This window comes from Nesoenas mayeri (genome assembly GCF_963082525.1).
Source record: "Nesoenas mayeri genome assembly, chromosome: 23".
Lineage (NCBI taxonomy): Eukaryota > Metazoa > Chordata > Aves > Columbiformes > Columbidae > Nesoenas > Nesoenas mayeri.
In genome coordinates, this window is record NC_137574.1 from 579,536 (window position 1) to 596,483 (window position 16,948).

A 16,948-nucleotide genomic window follows, 5' to 3' on the forward strand; every position below is an offset into this window, starting at 1 on the left:
AGCAAATCAAGGAGAAATTTGGAAGCCAACGCCATCTCTCAGGAAACTGTGGGCAGGGGGCACCCCCTCTCCCTCCTCCCGTACCGGAGACAGATGGGGACGGGCTGAGTTTTGGGTACTTTTTCTTGCAAGAGAGTAGAAGGAAAGTTCTGGTCTGGCGGTTGGCAGCAGCAGCCGAGTGTTTGTGGCTGTCACTGCTGGGGCGCCCTGGGGTGACATTTCCATGCACAGGAATGTGCGTGTGTGGTTCAGGTGTCCTGGAGCCCTGGCTGCCCACTGCCCACCCCATGTAGTTGCTGTGGAGCCCCCCGCGTGCCGCCTGCGCGGGTGTCAGCCTGGCTGGGGCCCAGCCGCTGCTGACCTTCGTGCAGTTCTGGGGACACCCTAAACCCTGTGGCGCTGCAGACCTGTTCGCACCAGGTTCCCCGTCCCTGCACACCGCTGCAGCCGGCGACCCAGCAGCGGGGCAGCCCCGGCGCCAGCGCTGACCCCGGGCCGGCGCTGGTCCGCGGGGCTCCTGGGAGGCGCTTTCCCCTCTAACAGGCTTAGCTCCGGCCTTTGTGCCGGGCTGCGGGCGGGCGGCGCAGCCGGTGCCGGGCCAGCATCCCCTCCTCTCTCCGTGCAGGTTGGGAGCCGGCGCTGAGCGGAGCGATGGGCAGCGCTGGCCCCGGGCTGACCGCGCTGCCCCCCGGCCGCGCCCCCCGGCCCGAGCCTGCCCTGCTGCCCCCCTCGAGGGACCCCGACACCCACAGCTGGGGCTGCCCGGACAGCCCCAGCCCCCCCGGCACCCCCGAGCAGCCCGTGCCCGCCTTCTGCCTGCACTACTTCGACATGCTCTACACCGAGGACGTCGCCTGGGCCACCAAGGGCACGGGGGACCCGTCCCCGAGCGGCGCCCTGGGGGGGCGAGGGGAGGTGCCGAAGGAGCCGGAGCAGTGTCCCATCATCGACAGCCAGGGCCCGGCGCTGGGGGCCGGGGGGGCCCTGCCTGGCAGCCTGGCACTGGAGGAGCACTCGCTGGAGCAGGTGCAGAGCCTGGTGCTGGGAGAGGTGCTGAAGGACATCGAGACGGCCTGCAAGCTGCTCAACATCCCCGCAGGTGGGTGCCCCCCGGGGCTGCGGGTGGGGGTCCCACCACGGGGTGCAGCAAGCGGGGGACGTGCTGGGGCTCGAGCTGCTCTGCAGCTTGGAGGCTGTGGGAGGTGGGACTGGGGAGCGCGGCTTCTGTCCCCCGTGGGCATCGCTCCGGGCAGCACCGAGTTCACCGGGGAGTTGCTGGGGTGTGCTGGGGACATCGCTGGGGTGTTGTGCTGGGGACATCGCTGGGGTGTGCTGGGGACATCGCTGGGGTGCGCTGGGGACATCACTGGGGTGTGCTGGGGACATCGCTGGGGTGTTGTGCTGGGGACATCGCTGGGGTGTGCTGGGGACATTGCTGGGGTGTTGTGCTGGGGACATCACTGGGGTGTTGTGCTGGGGACATCACTGGGGTGTGCTGCTGGGGACATCGCTGGGGTGTTGTGCTGGGAACGTCGCTGCTGTGACACACGCAGTCTCGGGATGTGCTGAGGTTATGCAGGCTCTGCCAGCCACTCCTCGAAGCATTTGCAGTCACCCGGGGTAGCGTAGGGAGCAAGTGGGGCTCCAAAGGGCTGGATGAGGCTTCCCAAAGCAAAGAGGTGGCATGGGGACAGTGCTGTCCCCGGGCACAAGGGCAGGCCGGAGCGGGCGCAGTGGGTGATGCTGCACAGGGCGGGAGGGGCGGCTCCCGGGTTGCTGGGGTGAGATGCGTTTCCCGGGGCTCAGCCGGGGCCGTCGCCGGCCGCGCTCACCCCTGTCCCCAGACCCCACGGACTGGAGCCCCGGCAACGTGCAGAAGTGGATCCTGTGGACGGAGCACCAGTATCGGCTGCCGCAGATCGGGAAGTCCTTCCAGGAGCTGTCGGGAAAGGACCTGTGCGCCATGACCGAGGAGCAGTTCTGCCAGCGCTCGCCCGCCTGCGGTGACATCCTGCACGCCCACCTCGACATCTGGAAATCGGGTGGGTGGGGGGCCGGGAGGGCGCTGGGGAGGGCGGGAGGTGCTGCGCGGCGCCCCTGACCCCCGCTCCTCCCTTCCAGCTGCCTGGATGAAGGAAAAAGCTGCCCCAGAAGATGTGAAATACAGCGGTGAGTTCTGCGCAGGCTCAGCTCCGCTGACCTCAGTTCTGCCTCAGGCAGGTCTGGGGGAGTCGAGAGGTCGCTCCCCACTTGACTACAACTGCCTGGTGTGTTGCAGCAGCTGCTGCAGCAGCAGCCGTGTGGTTGCGGCTCCCTCTGCCCTGGGCAGCCCCTGGGCTGTCTGTGAGGTGCAGCCAAAGGGAAACGGCTGCGAGACCCTCACGGGCCCCATCCCACACCCCACGCACCCCCAGGGGGCTGTGCAAGGGTGGGACCGAGCTGTTTTCCCTGCTCCACGGAGAAAATGATGCTTCCAGCCCCAGTGCCTGGGCTGACCCCCAGAGACCCACGGGTATCCGGGCGGGATTCCCCAGACCCGGCCTCGTGTGGGTCCTGGGGTCCCTCTCCCCACGTGTCCCCTTCCCTCCCCGGGCAGGAGGTGACGCCGGCTGGGCGGACAGCGAGGTGGACTCGTCCTGCGCCGGCCAACCCATCCACCTCTGGCAGTTCCTCAAGGAGCTGCTGCTGAAGCCCCACAACTACGGCCGCTTCATCCGCTGGCTCAACAAGGAGAAAGGTGGGCGGTGGGTGCTCCAGTGGCGCTGTGGCGGGCGCGGGGGGGCAGGTGAGGCTGTGACCCCCTGCCCTGCTCCCCTCCCAGGCATCTTCAAGATCGAGGACTCGGCGCAGGTGGCCCGTCTGTGGGGCATCCGGAAGAACCGCCCGGCCATGAACTACGACAAGCTGAGCCGCTCCATCCGGCAGTACTACAAGAAAGGCATCATCCGCAAGCCCGACATCTCCCAGCGCCTCGTCTACCAGTTCGTGCACCCGCTCTGAGCGGCGGCGCTGGGCCAGGCTGAGCCCCGCAGGGACAGGGACCGCGGCCGCCTCCCTCTGCCTCCCGGCCGCAGAGCGCGCCCTCCAGCGCCCAGGGCTGCGGCCGGGGCCAAGGGTGCAGAGCCCCCGGGACCTGCCGGTGACAGACCCTGGGCCGCCCCTCACCCGCAGCCGTGGCAGGGAGGGACGAGCCCCCAGCTGCGGGACCACCGCTGTGCCCGGGCGGGGGGCAGGGACCGTGCACAGCCCCATCTCCCGCCAGCGCTCGGGGGGACTCGGGCGGGGCCAGCAGAGGAGATGGGGGTTGGCGGGGGTGAGATAAGGGCAGATGGATCTGCGGCTGTCACAGGACTCCCCGCACCCCGGGGCCCTTTGGCAGTGCCAGAAGGTGGGAGCACGGCTGGGGTGACACCGGGGAGGAGCCCCTGGCGCATTGTCCTCACACCCTGCAGCACCGGCAGGACATGGGGGCCAAGAGCACGTCCCAGCAGGAGACCCCGATATCCCACTGGGGCGGGGGTGCTGTGGTGGGGGCTCTGCCCTTTGCGGCACCCCAGCTGCACGACGGGGCTGCCCCGGCTCCAGGCGGGGGGGACAGTGGCTGCGCTTGTCCCTCTCGCATTGCGCTGGCTGTGGTGGCTTCACCCCCGCCATTGTTTGGGGAGGACAAAGCCCGTGCGCGTGGGCAGGGGACAATGGCACCCGCAGGGACAATGGCACTGGCAGCTGCCCCCGCCGGGCTCTCGATGACCCGCGCTGCGCTGGAGCCGCGTGGCAGCGGCAGCACCGCGGCACCCAGGGGTGCTGCCCGCCCGGGACCCGGGGACTCTGGGCGCCCCTCGGGACGGGCACATCCCCCGTCACTTCCTGCTCCAGGACACACTTGGCTTCTCCCCTCCATGGGCGTCTGGGGCTGAAAATGGACATTTTGCGAAGGGAGCGGCTGTAAAACACAAGTGCGTGGGGGTCCCCTGGGCCGGTCCCCCACCCCTGGGCACAGGGACACCCAGATCCCGCAGCCCAGGTCCCTGGCCCTGGGCTCTTCCCTTGGTTTGGGCTTTGTCTGAACTGCCTGGCTCTGGAGTTTGGAAGGGGACAGGGCAGCTTTGCCTCCTCGCTCTGGACGGTAAATCTGAGACACGACCTGCGGAACCTGGACTGGGACAGAACGCGGGATTGCTGCCGCTGCACAGTCCAAACAGTCTGTGTTACCCGGCAATGCTGATATTTTACATTGTCATTTCTTCATTTGTTTATTTGCTTTCTGGCTTTGGCTGGTGGCACGTTGTGGTTGAGGTTCAAATGAGGAGGGTGCCCACAGGATGCTTTGCGGGAGTTTGAAAGGGAAAAAACCATCTGGTTCTTGGTCTTTTGTTTCTAATTCAAACCAGCGGTCGGTGGCTCCGCCGCCGTTGTGGCCGTTTCGTGCTGCTCAGGCGGCAGAGGAGCCCATCCTGCCCAGCCGGGCCGGGGCCGGCGGGTGCTGCGCGGCTGGGACAGGAGCAGGAGCAGCGGCAGCGAGGGAAAGTGCTGGGGCCTCTGGAAAAGAGGGGAAGAAATGGGGGAAAACGAAAACCAAAATGTGTCTTGTGATTTCCTGCGTGTGACCGACGCTCCCGCAGCCGCCGTGGGGGCACCAGGGGCTGGGCGGGGTGCTGGTGCCACAGAGCTCGTGCCCCTCGGGCAGGACCCGCATTGGGCGGGTGACAGGCGGGTGACAGGCGGGTGACAGGTGGCTGCGTGTCCCTGTGGGGAAGGTGGGGTCAATGGCAGGGAAAGCTGCTTGATCTTCACAAAGCTTTGCCCAGCACGTGGGGGTTCACAGAGTCTGTGTCTGCTCCCCCTCCCCAGCCCCTTTGTCCCCAGCGGTGCACCCGAGCCCCCATCCCAGCGCGCGGAGGCAAACGAGGACCCAGAGGACGCCGACAGAGCTCGGTTATTTTCGCTTGCTGCTTTTTGTTGTATCCACGGTAATACAATCACAATATATATATATTATATATATACTTATTAAATTACACAATCAATGTACAAAAAACCGGGGTGCATTGCTGAGACAGGTGGCTGGTTGGGTTTTTTCTGCCTGTTGTGTGGTTTTCTCCCGTCCGCGTGCCCGGCAGGGGACGTGGGGCCATGCCCTGCGCGTGGCGCATCTCCTGCCTCCACCGCAACGCTGCGCTCCTGGGGCCAAGAAATTCCCAGACCCACGGAGGGGCAGGAGAGGAGCGGGGGGTGTGGGAAGGCGATGCCGTCGGTGCTGCCGGGGCCACGGTTGGAGGAAGATGAGGAGATGTGTCGGGAAGAGCTGCCCGGGCCGGGGTCTGCTGCCCGTGCCGAGCCTTCATCCTCCTCCTCCTCCTCCTCCGGCTCTGCTCCCGCCCGTGCCGCGCAGGGCTGGACGCTCATCCCCGCTCCGCAGGAAGGAGGCGGATGGGACCGTCCCCAGCAGCACCCGAGCTGGCCCCCCCGTCCCAGGCTGGGCGCGAAGGTGCTTGGATCCCTCTCAGTGTTTTGGGGTGAATTTGATGGGTCCCAGGAGCTCCAGCGCTGTGCGTTTCGGAACAGTTCTAGCCAATCAGAAGGTGGCTCGTGATTTCAGTATCTTTAAAAACCAACCGATCAGGAGCTCTCACTGGTTGGGCTTTAAGATCTTGAGGTATCGGCTTTTCGCTCGGAAAAACATCAACTAACGTAGACAAACAGACAGCGTCATCTTTCGCTTCACGTAATCTTAGAAGAAGAAGAAAGCGACTATGCAAAATACTCTTCGGAGACAACTCTTAAAAAAATAAAAGCTTGGTCGGAAAATATGTCTGAATCTCTAACTGTGAGGAGTGAAGGACCAGACGGCAAATGGCTGGTTGGCTGGTGGAGAGATGGAGACAACAGAGGGTGGATTTATCTGCTGACGGCGATGAGGAGCACAGCACGAGACTTAGATTGCCTCCACGTAGTTGGCGGGGTAGAGACCCAGCTGCCCGTTGTCCAAGCGCCCTTTGCACCAGCCCTGCTCGTCTTCTTCCCCGAGTTTGGTCAGTTCATCACCTGGAGAGGGAGGTGGGAAAGGAGAGCTCACTGCAGGTGTTGGAGCTTCTTGTCCCACCCCGTGTCTCCCCAGACAGAGCTGCCGGGCGCTCCCAGGACCGATCCTGCGCACGCAGGTTTGCAGGGCGGGAGGCGAGGGGGACACACTGTACCTGCTTTGAAGCTGAGCTCATCCTGCTCCTGCCCGTCGTAGTCGTACAGAGCGCGCACCCGCACGCCCTTCCCCGTCGGCTCCTCGTCGAAGGGGTTGGTGCCGCCGTTGGCCTCGCTGGCGTTGAAGGAGTTGCTGCCCTCGTCGTCAGACCACTCGGCGCTGTAGGTCTGCCCGCGGTCATGGCTGCTCACGCTGCGGGGGGAAGGAGGGACAGGGGCCATCAGAGCTGGGGGGACAGTTTGGGGGGCAGCACCGTGTGCCAGGGACATCAAGGAGGATGCTGCAGCTGTCCCGGGGTTACAGGGGAGCGGGAGCTGCCGTGGGCAGGAACCCCAGCAAGACATGGAGGGAGGCCAGAGGAGAGTGGTGGCTGTCAGGGAGGACATCCCATGTCCCACTGGCGATGATTGCGCAGACAAAGGCCGTGCCTGTCCCGTGGCATCTCCCCTCACCTGCCGCGCTCGCCCGCCGACGCCCCCGTCTCTCCCGCACTGCTGGTGTTGGTCAGGGTCACCCCCTCGCCCTTCTTCTGCTTCTCCTTCCGCGTTATCGTGTGCGTCAGGTCCGGGTTCCACTCCTGCCAGCACAGAGCATCCGCGCCTGAGCGCCCGCCCGCCCGCCCGGCCGCCAGCACCCCGGGTGCCCAGCCTCACCTCAAACTGCGGCCAGTTCATGGGCATCCCGGGGCCGCTGGTGCTGCGGAACCACCGGAGATCCTCCTGCGCGTCCGAGAGGCGGATGGTCTGCTCCAGCTCCCGGTACACGTTGGCGTAGCTGCAGGGAGAGGAGCGGGCTGGGTGCTGCAGGTGGGACAGGACCCCGGGGGGTGCCCCGGGGAGGGGTGGGACAGGAACACGCCCAGACCGTGTCACTGGGGCGCCAGGCTCCCGCACAGCCCTCCTGCCACCTCCCAGGGACCAGCCTGTTGGCCAGAAGCCGCGGGAGCAGCTCAGCCTGGAAGCTCCCGGTCCCCACAGGGCTTGGCAGCGCCAGGACACCAGGCGCGGCGGCACCCACCTGCTGCTCTCGGCCAGGTTCAGGTGCCTCTTGATGTCCAGGAGCACTTCCTTGAGGAAGTTGAGCCTCTTCTCCTCAAACTGCTGGCACTGCTCGAAGACCTGCTCCATGCTCTCGATGTACTGCGGGGTGCACTTGTTCAGCTCGTCCAGCACCTTCTCGTACTTCTCCTGGGTCTGCAAAGGTGCGGGAGGAAACCTGGGTTGGACCTCAAGCACCTCAGAGCCCCCTCTGGGTGCTGACAGGGTCTGGCTAGTGGGCTGCCACGCTGGGGAGCCCAGTCCAAGCCAAGGTGCGCACCTTTTGCACATCTTGCTTGCACTTTTCCACCTTGTCCTGCAGCTTCTTCTGCTGCTCGGGGGTGTTGTTCTGCTCTGCCTTGCTGTTGGCTTCCCGGGTGACGGCCAGCTTCTCCTCCTTGCAGGCCAGGTGGTAGGCTTTCTTGGCTGTCTCCAGCTGCGGAGAGGAGATCAGGGACATCAGAGCAGCGGCACTGCCCCTGCCCACCTGCTGCCTGCGGGGAGGCGCCCCTGGGTCCCCCCGCCCGGACTGGGCACCCAGAGCTGGGAGCCCCAGGGGTGCCGCAGGACACGCTGCGCCTCCCTCACCTCCTTGAGCTTCTTGGCCCAGGGCTTCTGGGCTTTCCTGAACCCATCCTCAGCCTCCTTGGCCTCCTTGAAGCCTCCCATGATCTGCTTGTGGTAGGCGTCCTTCTGCCAGTTCTTGACCTTCTCGAAGTCGTCGTTGAGCAGGCTGTTCTTCACCTCCTGGTGCAGCTCGCTCACCTTGTCCGCCTCGGTCATGATGGCCCCCCAGGCCCTCTCCAGGCTGCCGTACTGGGGACCTGGGGGCAGAGGGGACAGCTGGGTGTCACACCACAGCCCTCGGTCCCGCACCTCTACCAGGGGACGCTGTGACGGTGCTGGGGGCCCACGGGCGTCCCGGGGGAGCCTGTCCCGGGGCGGCCGCAGCACCTTTCTCGATGAGCTGCCTCCACCGCTTGGACCAGTCGGTGAGCTGCTGCGCGTAGGACTTCTCGATCTTGGCCCGCTCGTGCACGCAGTTCATCAGGTCATTGCAGAGCCGGTGCCCGTCGTCAATCCGCTTCACCGTGCGCTTGTAGTTCCCCACCTGCGAGCGGGACGGGGACAGGCGGGCGTGGGAGCAGGGGACGGGCTGGCCAGGGGTGGGATGCGGGGAGCACCAGGCACTTTGGAGGTGCAGGGATGGAGCTTTTGCTTTGGGGCTGCTCCAGCCCAGCTCCTTTTGGTCCCCTCCATGGCCCCTTGGGGACAGCCGAGGTCGAGCCCTCCAGCAGAGCCGGGGACAGCGGAGCCACGGGGCAGCAATGGCTGTGGGAGGGGACGGCAGCGCTGCCCCGGCGCAGGGGACACCCGGGATGCAGGGACAGCGGCGGGGGCAGAGGGGCCCGCACTCACCTCCCAGAAGCTGTCGGTCGTTTCCTCCGCGGCCGCTGCCGACTCGTCGTAGGAGCCCGACATGGCTGCGGGCGTCAGTGCGGGCGCTGGGCGGCTGTGGGGCAGACCCCCGCCTCATGCACTGCGGGGAGACGGGAGGCGCGGGGGTGGGCAGGGCAGCCCTGGCCCTCCTGCCCATGGGACAAGCGTCCGGCTGAGGGGACAGGGATGGGGACAGTGCCCGATTCAACTGCAACCCACAGACCCTTCCAGTGCCCACACGTGTCACCCACTCGGTGCCCCCCAAACCCCCCAGAGCTGCTGTGCTGGGAGAGAACTGCGGGAGCAGCGCGGCGGGGCTCAGCAGCCAGGGCCCGGCTCAGCACCGCCTGTCCCTGCGTGTCCCCGCGGGGCCAGTGGCCATGGCAGGGCTGGGGTGGGGGATGCGCTGCCCGATGAAATTCTCCCTACATTCCACCTAATCTGTCCTGATCTTCAGAAAAACGGCATCCCCGAGCATCACGTGGCCCCGCCGCACGGCTTAACCCTTTGCCGCTTTGCTGAGAGCGGGGGCTGGGGGCTGGGGGCTGCCATGGGGGGGACGGACAGGGGGTGCAGTGGCCATGAGCATCCTCGTCATCCCCACCCTGCCCGGGCTCCGGTCAGTGCTCCCACGGGGACATCCTGGGAGCATGGGGGCCCGAAATGGTTACTGGAGCGCAGCGCAGGGCTCACTGTGCTGGAACTAACAGGGCCTGGCAGGGATTTAGTGATATAACCAGGGAGGCACCAATCCCTCCGCCAGTTAAAAATAAACGCGTGACTGTCCCTCGCTCAGCCGCCGCGGCGCAGATGGCCGGGGGGCCGTGGCGATGCGCACTGCAGTCTGCACCGGCCCCGCTGCCAGCGGCACCCGGCGCCTGCCCGGCACCCACGGCACGACCACCGCCCTGGCACAAACACTCGCTGGCTGCTCCGGTGCCCCACAGCGGTGACAGAGCAGCCAGTGGCAGAGCTCCCACATGTAGCTGCCCCCTCTGCAAGCCCCGCGCATGGCGCGGTGCTCAGTCCTTCCCTGTGCCACCGCTGCGACGGGCAAGGGCATCATCGGGGTGACAGCCCCATCCTGCCCAAGGCCAGAGCGGGGACCCCGGGAGGGAGCGCACCCACGGCCGGGGTACCCTGGCACCCACGGGCACACAAGCGGCTCCAGACCCCCACCCAGCAGCAGAGGCCGTGGGGCACAGCGGGACATGGCTACCGCAGCTCCCGCTCCTCGCTGTTCCCCGGCCAGAGCTGCAGCCTGGGGGTTATTTTTGGCTCTGCAGCACTCCCCAGCCAAGGCTGCCGCTCTCCTGCCACGCACAGCCACCCCCGCACGCCCCCGCGTGTGCCCCCGCCGCGCTGGGCCGCCCCAGCTGCCTGCGCCACGCGCCAGCCCCGCGCCCCCGGCTCCCGGCACAGCCCATCGCTCCGCATCACGGCGCTGTCGCTGACACCGGCACCCGCAGTGCCGGCGGCCGAGACACCGCGTGGCACGCTGCCAGCCCCTGCCGCGCATGGCCGCCGGGGCACCCTGGGCCCAGGGAGCTCCGCTTCAACCCCCAGCCCCGTGTTTCCACAAAGCTGCCGGAGACAAGCCACAGCACATTTGGCACCGAGTGACGGTGGAGTCTGGTCCCGCTCCTGCCCCCGCGTGCCCTCGGGCAGCAGCCGCCCCCTGCTCCTCTGCTCCCGCCAGCTCGCGGGGCGCTGAGCTCTGCCACAGCTCAGCGCACCCGCCGGCATTGCCGGGGGTCTCTGCCGTCCGCGGGGCCGGGGCCGCGGCTGCCGACCCCGCGCAGGCAGGAGGCTGCTGCAATGCAGAGGCTGGCGCTGCCCGCGCTCCCGCAGCCGCAGTGCCCCGGCCACGCGCAGGCAGGGCCGGCCGCTCTGCTGTCCCCTGGCAGAGGGGCCAGCAGCCACAGCGGCCTGACGTGGAGCCGCAGCCCAGCCTGCACTTCTCTATGGATTCAGCCCAGGCAGCACGGCGGGGCCGGCGCACACCCGCGCACGGGGCGGCTGCCAGGACAGCCGGTCTCTGGGGGTGACACGTAGGTAATGATGCAAAATGTCTTCTGGGAGCCACTCTTCCAGTGAGTCCTGGGCGGGATGCGCCTGCAGCAGCCGCCTTGCTCCAGCCAGGGGCCTGGGCATCGGGGGTTCAGCTGCCACGGGGACTCGCTGGACCCTGCTGGGTCAGGGCTTGGGTGCTCCCCAAAACCGTAGTGTTTGCAAAGGGGATTCAATGACCCCGGAACGTTACCAGGAGCCACACGTCCCACATGCAGATGAGAGGACGCCAGCCTCGTTGGCCAGGGGGGTAACGCGCCGCAGGTGCTGCCAGGTTGCAGTAGCCAGGGGCCAAGAGACACGTTTGCTCCAAGTCCTGGCAGGAGGGTTTTGATTTTGTGTGTGCTCTGCAGAAACCTTCACCTTCCTCCTATGCCCCCCAGAGCACCCCTGCTCAGAGCGGACACCTCCAGAGTCTTCTGGGGCTTTACCAGCCTTGTGCAAAGATTTCTGGAGGCACACACGGCACCTGCAGCTAACGCAAGTGTCTCTCACCAGGGGAGCCTGCAGCCGGGCTCGGGTGCAGTGATGTGCCAGGAATGCGGATGGAGCCCACGGCGGGAGTGGGAGCAGGAGCAGGAGCAGGAGCAGGAGCAGGAGCAGGAACAGGAATGTCAGCCCCAGGCTGGGGAAGGGAGATGGGGCTCAGCCTCAGCTCCTGGGTTTCAACCTCCCTCCCAGCGCCGCAGCCTCGGTCTGCACTCAGCTCGCCACAGTAAACAAGGCTGCTCAGCACTGGAGCAGGGGCTGCTCTGGTCCCCGGAGCGGGGTTCAGGCAGAGATCCAAATATGAGGTTTGCAATCAAACCGAGAAGTACCAAACGACACTGGTGGAGGATATGGCGGTGCTGTCCCCCCGCGCGCATCGGGGAGGCGGCAAATCAGAGCATCACGCGCTGGCACAGGGCAAGGGGTCCCGTTCCCTGTACCTCGGTGGGACAAACCTGGGGCTGGTGGTAGCAGGAGGTGAACGGGGCTGCCGGGAGGAGGGGAATGGGGAGCAGCGGGATTTCAGCTGCCTCTGGTGGGGGAAGCAGACCTGGGGCCAGAGGGGGCTCAGAGCGGGGGTGGAAAGCAGGGGGACAGGGTGGGAAAGAGCAAGGGGGAAGCTGGGGTGACAACGGCAAAAGGAGGGGCTGCAGTGATGGAGTGAGGTGCTCGGCTGAGCAGGGCAGCAGCGGCGACAGGGACAGCACAAGTGTCACCCCCCCATTTGCAGCTGGGGAAACTGAGGCACAAACGCAGGCGCGCAGCAGCGTGGCAGAGGCGTCCCCGGCCCCGGCACCCCCTTGGGCGCACGCAGCGGTGAAGGTCATGCCCCCTCCAGGCTTGCCGTCTTGCAGACGGGATCAGGGGACACCGTGTCCTGGCGGGGGGTGCAAACCCCCCCCGTACCGCCTGGTCCTCGCACAGCGTCCCCCCTGCGCCCCCCATCCCGCAGGGGACACGGCATCCCCCGCAGCCCGGGCAGCCCGCAGGGCCCGCGGGGCTGCGCTTACCTGGGCCGGGGGGACCGGGACCGCGGGGGCTCCGTGCGGGGGGGCTGCGGGCAGCGCGCGGCTCCGCTCCGGCCGTGCAGCAGCGGCGGCGGGGGCGCGCGCGCGGCCGCGGGCACGCGCCCTGCCTGCAGCCGCGCGTTGCCATGGCAACGGGGGATGGAGCCGCTGCCTGCAAAGGTTGCGAAAATCATCCCGGGGGGAGGATGGACACCCCCCCACCTCCTTGTCCCGCTGCCTCCGCTGCACGGGAGGCTGCGGCGCGGGGCACGGGGCTGGGGGGCGGGGGGCGCCCGCAGCCGGGAGCGCGGGGGGTCCGGCCCCGCGGCGGCTCTGGGAGGCTCCTTGGGGAGCTGGGTGAGGATCCCAAGGGTCCTCGTCCTGCTGCTCCCCGGGCCCTCGTCCCTCCTGCACTGCCTGGGACACAGCAGCTTGCTCCCTCCTCTGCCCCCACGGGCTCCACCACCCCTGTGGGCTCCGTCACCCCTGTGGGCCTTGGGAAGGGGCTGCAGGGAGGGTGTTCAGGCTGCGCCACAGCTCTTACAGCAACAAACACCTCAAAACGCCTTTGGAGACGCAGCCAGTGCTGCCTCCTTGCCAAATGTGCCAGCTGGGAACTGGCTGGCAGGGGAAGCAGAAGCGGTCCTTCCCACTCGGGAAGTGGGGCTGGGGAAGGGGGCGACGGGGGCGGCACCTCACTAAGGCTCCCTCAAGGTCAGGGAGCCGGGCAGCTCCCTCCCCGCTGCCATCTGCCTCCCCGAGCCCTGGGGCTCTGCCTGGGGTCACTGGAGCTTACTGTGGGGTGGGGGTGCTGGGCGGCTGCAGCCCCCCACTCAGGAGCTGTCGGGGTGCCAGGGGGATGTGGGTGGGGGTGGCGGCAGACTCTCCCTTCTCAGATGCCCGAATGCACCGCGCTGCATTTCCCCAGCACAGGTGATGTCAGGGAAATTAAAAGCCAGCAGGAGACGGGCGCTTCCAGCCGAGTAACCGAAGCCGCTGCAGAAGCCGCGGTAATGAGGCTGCCGAGCCGCCGCCGCCGGGATCGGGTTGCCCAGAGAATGCGACCGGGTCCCGGGGGGCTCTGCTGGCCCCTGATGCCAGCTCAGCTTTCCCCTAACGAGCACCTTCGACTTAATGAAGCCCAGTGGGCTCTCTGTGCTGCCCTCCCCCCGGCTCTTTCCAGCTCCGTGCCATCCCAGTGCCTCTTCCCAGCTCATGGCTGGCCAGGAAGAACACAAACCCCTCCGTGCCCGGCTGCAGCTGGCAGCGGTGTGCGAGATCCAGGAGATCTAACGCTCCCTGGAGCCGACACGGGAGCGGGGACGGACTGTGGTTCCTGTAGGTAACGGGATCTTTGCCCAGGGTGAGGGACCAGCGGGTGCTGGTGAACTGGGCACCATCCTCACGGGCGGTGAGCTGCTGGTTCTCAGCACGGCGCGGCTGGACCGTCCCGCTGCTCCTGCCCCGGCAGCCGGGAGGAGCAAACGCTCTTGGCATTGAGCGCTGGGGCTCAGGGTGACGAACGCTCTGCAGGGGTATAATGGGGCGATCTCAATGACTTGGGGGGTCTCCAGTGCTGACAGCCCATTGCCACCATCTTTGTGGCAGACGTGGTCCACGCAGGGAGCACCGACCCACAGCTCATTCCGCACAGCTCGGGCGGCCCCGTGCTGGGAGCCAGAAGGAGCCTCCGCGGCACGAGGCTCCCGCGACGTCAGCAGGTTCCTTCCCAAAAACTCAGCCGTGACAGACATCCCTGGCTCTTGCCACGCCACTGCTTACTATTTCCCACAGTAAGTCATTTTCCCTTCTGTAAAATGAGCTTCCTTGTGGGAAGCAGTGGTCAGTATTGGCAGGAAATAAGCCCTGATTTATTGGGCCACTTGCCGCTCTGAAATGATGGCTCTTGGAGCGCCACGGCACAGTGAGGAGCAGAGCACAGCAGCCCAGGCTGCCAGCGGCGAACCAGTGTGGGCAGGACAGACAGAAATGCCAGGAGCCATCAGCCACTCTGCCCATCACCAGCCTTTGCACCAACACCGGGGGCGCTTTCGGGCCCAGCCCGCTCCTGGCTGCATCCCTAGCGAGGCAAGGAGAACACACGTCCTAAATGACAGCAGAGCCCCCAGTGCTGGCGCCGGGAGCAACGGGAGAGCCCCCAGCCCACACTGCCCCAGGGCAGGCTGCCTGGGGCGGGGCGGAGGGGGTTCCGCACCCCGGCACCCCGAGCACCGCCCTGGCCTCCCGCTGCCCCTTCCCGCTTGGAGCGTGGGACGGGCCGGTGCCCCAGCGCTCGCCCCGCCGCGGATGTGCTGCCGGTCCCAGGAGTCCTCTGGGGCTTGCTGGGAGCATGCAAGCACAGGGCTATTTTGCATCTCTAATTAGCAGGGGAGGATAATTGGCGGCTCTGCAGCAGTTACGCAGAAAGGCAGCCATTGTGGAGGGCCCCGGCGTGGGGCAGGTGCTGCCGCTGACCCGGCTCCCACCGAAACAATCCCGCTCTGTCTGCTCAGCCCTGGTCGGGGCAGCCCCAGGGACGGTCACAAAAGCTCCATTTTCCTGGGACTGGAGCTGGATGCAGCTGCCCAGGGAGCCCCATGTGTTGGCCCGGCCGCAGCGACGGCGGTGCCGGGCCCCGCTGTCCCCTGCCCCGCGCCGCGCTGGGACAGGCGGATGCGAGTTCAGCCCCGGGAAGCGCCGGCTGGGTGTGGTGGGTGTGGCAGGTGTGGTGGGTGTGGTGGGTGTGGGAGGTGTGGTGGGTGTGGCAGGTGTGGTGGGTGTGGCAGGTGTGGTGGGTGTGGCAGGTGTGGTGGGTGTGGCAGGTGTGGTGGGTGTGGGAGGTGTGGTGGGTGTGGCTCATCCACAGCAGCGCGGCACAGTCCCTGGTGCTGCCATCAAGGTGTTGCACAAACACCAGTCAGGCTGGCTGCCCCACGGGGACAAAGTCTGTCCCTGGGCAGAGCCACCGCCAAGGTCTCTTCCTCCTGCCGAGCTGCGCCAGGGAGCCCAGCGGTACCCCGGTTCCAGCCCAGCCATATCCCGGTTCCAGCCCAGCTGTATCCCAGCCCCATCCCAGCTCCATCTCCCGGCACAGCCAGGAGGACCAGCACGCTGGGGACAAAGGATTTGCAGCAAGGAGAGGAGGGGTCAGCACCAGCTGGGGGTCGTGGATTGGTGCAGAACCCACGGCGGGGCCAGCACCGGCAAAGCCAGTGGCCCAGAAATTCCCGTTTTCTCTTGGCTCCTGCAAAGGGAACATGAAATCCCAGGAGCAGGGACGGACTCCCAAGGCTCTGGCTGGGGTTTGGGGTCACGCGTGGGGGAGCTGCAGCGTGGCAGAGCCCTCGTCTGGGCACAGCTGTGCTGCGACAGTAGCGCTGCCCTGAATGTTTGGCGCAGGGATGGAGTTTGCCTGGGGACAGTGATGCGGGGGCCGAGGGGAGCGGGAGCAGCTCGAGACGCTGCTGGGGAAGCTCTAATCCGTTTAGCAGAGCGCTGGCTTGGCCATTTCCAAGGCAGGCGCAGGAGCGGCCCGAGGAGGCGCGGGCAGGGCGGGCAGCGCGGGCAGGCAGGGCAGCTCTCCTGCGCCGCGGCATCGGCCGGGAGACGCGTTTCTCCGGGGGTTTGCTGCAACTGTCGCAGCATCCCGGGGGCTGCCCTGTGGGGGCTCCTGCCCCCACCTCCATCCCTGCTCTCTCTCCCAGAGAGGAAGAAACGAGGCAATAAAACGGTAGCAAAGCTCCAGGCGCCCCGGGACGTGCCGCATACCTCAGCCCCGGGCAGCCCGAAACGCGCAGGCACAGCCCCGGGGGGTACGAGCCCCCCCAGCCCGCGCACCCCGCAGGGACGCCGGGGCAGGCAGCAGTCCCTCCCACCACCCCGTTCATCCTGGGGCAGCCCCAAAGCCTCGGTCCCGCCGCCCCGTGCGCCGGCAGAGCTCGCACCCTGCGGACAAACGGGGCTGGGGGTGAGCACCGGCCCCCGCCTGCCGCGGCACCGGAGCCGGGCCCGGGCTCAGCCGGAGCCGCCCTGCAGAGCCCCAGCTCCGCGCCGTCCCACCCGCGACCCGCGGGGCGTCCCCACCGCGGCCGAGCCGCCGCCCGCCCGCCCCCGGGAGCCCCGCCGGCCCGACCCCCGGCGCCGCGGGCGATACCTCGGGGCCGCTCCCGGCTGGCGCTGCTCACCGGCGGGAAGGTCGCGGCAGATGGGAGGGGGGGTAAAGATCAGCGCGGGATTATGGAGGCATTTTTAGCCGCCCAATCCCCGCCCCGGCGTGACGGCTCCGTGGCCGCACAAGGTGACAACACGATCGCGGGGACGGGTGGGAAGGAGCCGGGAGCCGCGGTGGCGGGGGGTCCCCGCTGTCCCCTGCCCCTCCGGGCGCTGCCGCCCCCTCCCGCTCTGCCGTTCCCTTCCCCTGCGGCTGCCGGCAGCCGCGCCCCCACCCCGGGGTGTCCTCGGGCTTGGGGTGTTTGTGGGGGGCACAGGGAGCCAAATCGCATCGCTCCGGGGGTGTCCAAACCTCCAAACGGGAGGAGCAGCCCGGGGCTGGGGGACGTGGCACCGGGGGACGGCTCCTGTCCCCGCACCGCGCCCGGGGCCACCACGGCCCCCGAGCCCCGAGCTGGGGCTGCGGGGGGGGCTGCGGGAGGGGCTGCGGGGGGGGCTGCGGGAGGGGCTGCGGGCAGGGGCTGCGGGAGGGGCTG

The 16,948-nt window shown here is 67.6% G+C and overlaps 2 protein-coding genes across 2 annotated transcripts; one reads left to right on the forward strand and one right to left on the reverse strand.

Annotated features, from left to right (window-relative positions):
- Positions 1-651: 651 nt before the first annotated feature.
- On the forward strand, positions 652-3,000 carry SPDEF (SAM pointed domain containing ETS transcription factor; the record flags this gene model as incomplete). Its single annotated transcript, XM_080358108.1, has 5 exons — positions 652-1,099; positions 1,845-2,042; positions 2,122-2,169; positions 2,597-2,737; positions 2,822-3,000. 5 exons carry the CDS (start codon positions 652-654, stop codon positions 2,998-3,000), a joined length of 1,014 nt encoding a protein of 337 aa, XP_080214234.1.
- A 2,775-nt stretch (positions 3,001-5,775) lies between these two features.
- Positions 5,776-16,437, reverse strand: PACSIN1 (protein kinase C and casein kinase substrate in neurons 1). Its single transcript, XM_080358121.1, has 10 exons — positions 16,396-16,437; positions 8,656-8,776; positions 8,191-8,347; positions 7,825-8,060; positions 7,517-7,672; positions 7,217-7,392; positions 6,853-6,973; positions 6,652-6,776; positions 6,198-6,391; positions 5,776-6,045 (listed from the first exon to the last, which is right to left on the reverse strand). The coding sequence occupies exons 2-10, from the start codon at positions 8,716-8,718 to the stop codon at positions 5,936-5,938; spliced, it is 1,338 nt and encodes a 445-aa protein (XP_080214247.1). The 5' UTR covers positions 8,719-8,776; positions 16,396-16,437; the 3' UTR covers positions 5,776-5,935.
- Positions 16,438-16,948: the final 511 nt, after the last annotated feature.

Excerpts from the sequence above, each read along its gene's own strand:
- PACSIN1 (XM_080358121.1), bottom strand. The coding sequence starts at position 8,718 with ATGTCGGGCTCCTACGACGAGTCGGCAGCGGCCGCGGAGGAAACGACC. Across the intron at positions 8,348-8,655 it reads CGACCGACAGCTTCTGGGAG|GTGGGGAACTACAAGCGCAC; the intron begins GTGAGTGCGGGC and ends TCCCGCTCGCAG. Across the intron at positions 6,974-7,216 it reads AACCTGGCCGAGAGCAGCAG|CTACGCCAACGTGTACCGGG; the intron begins GTGGGTGCCGCC and ends CTCTCCCTGCAG.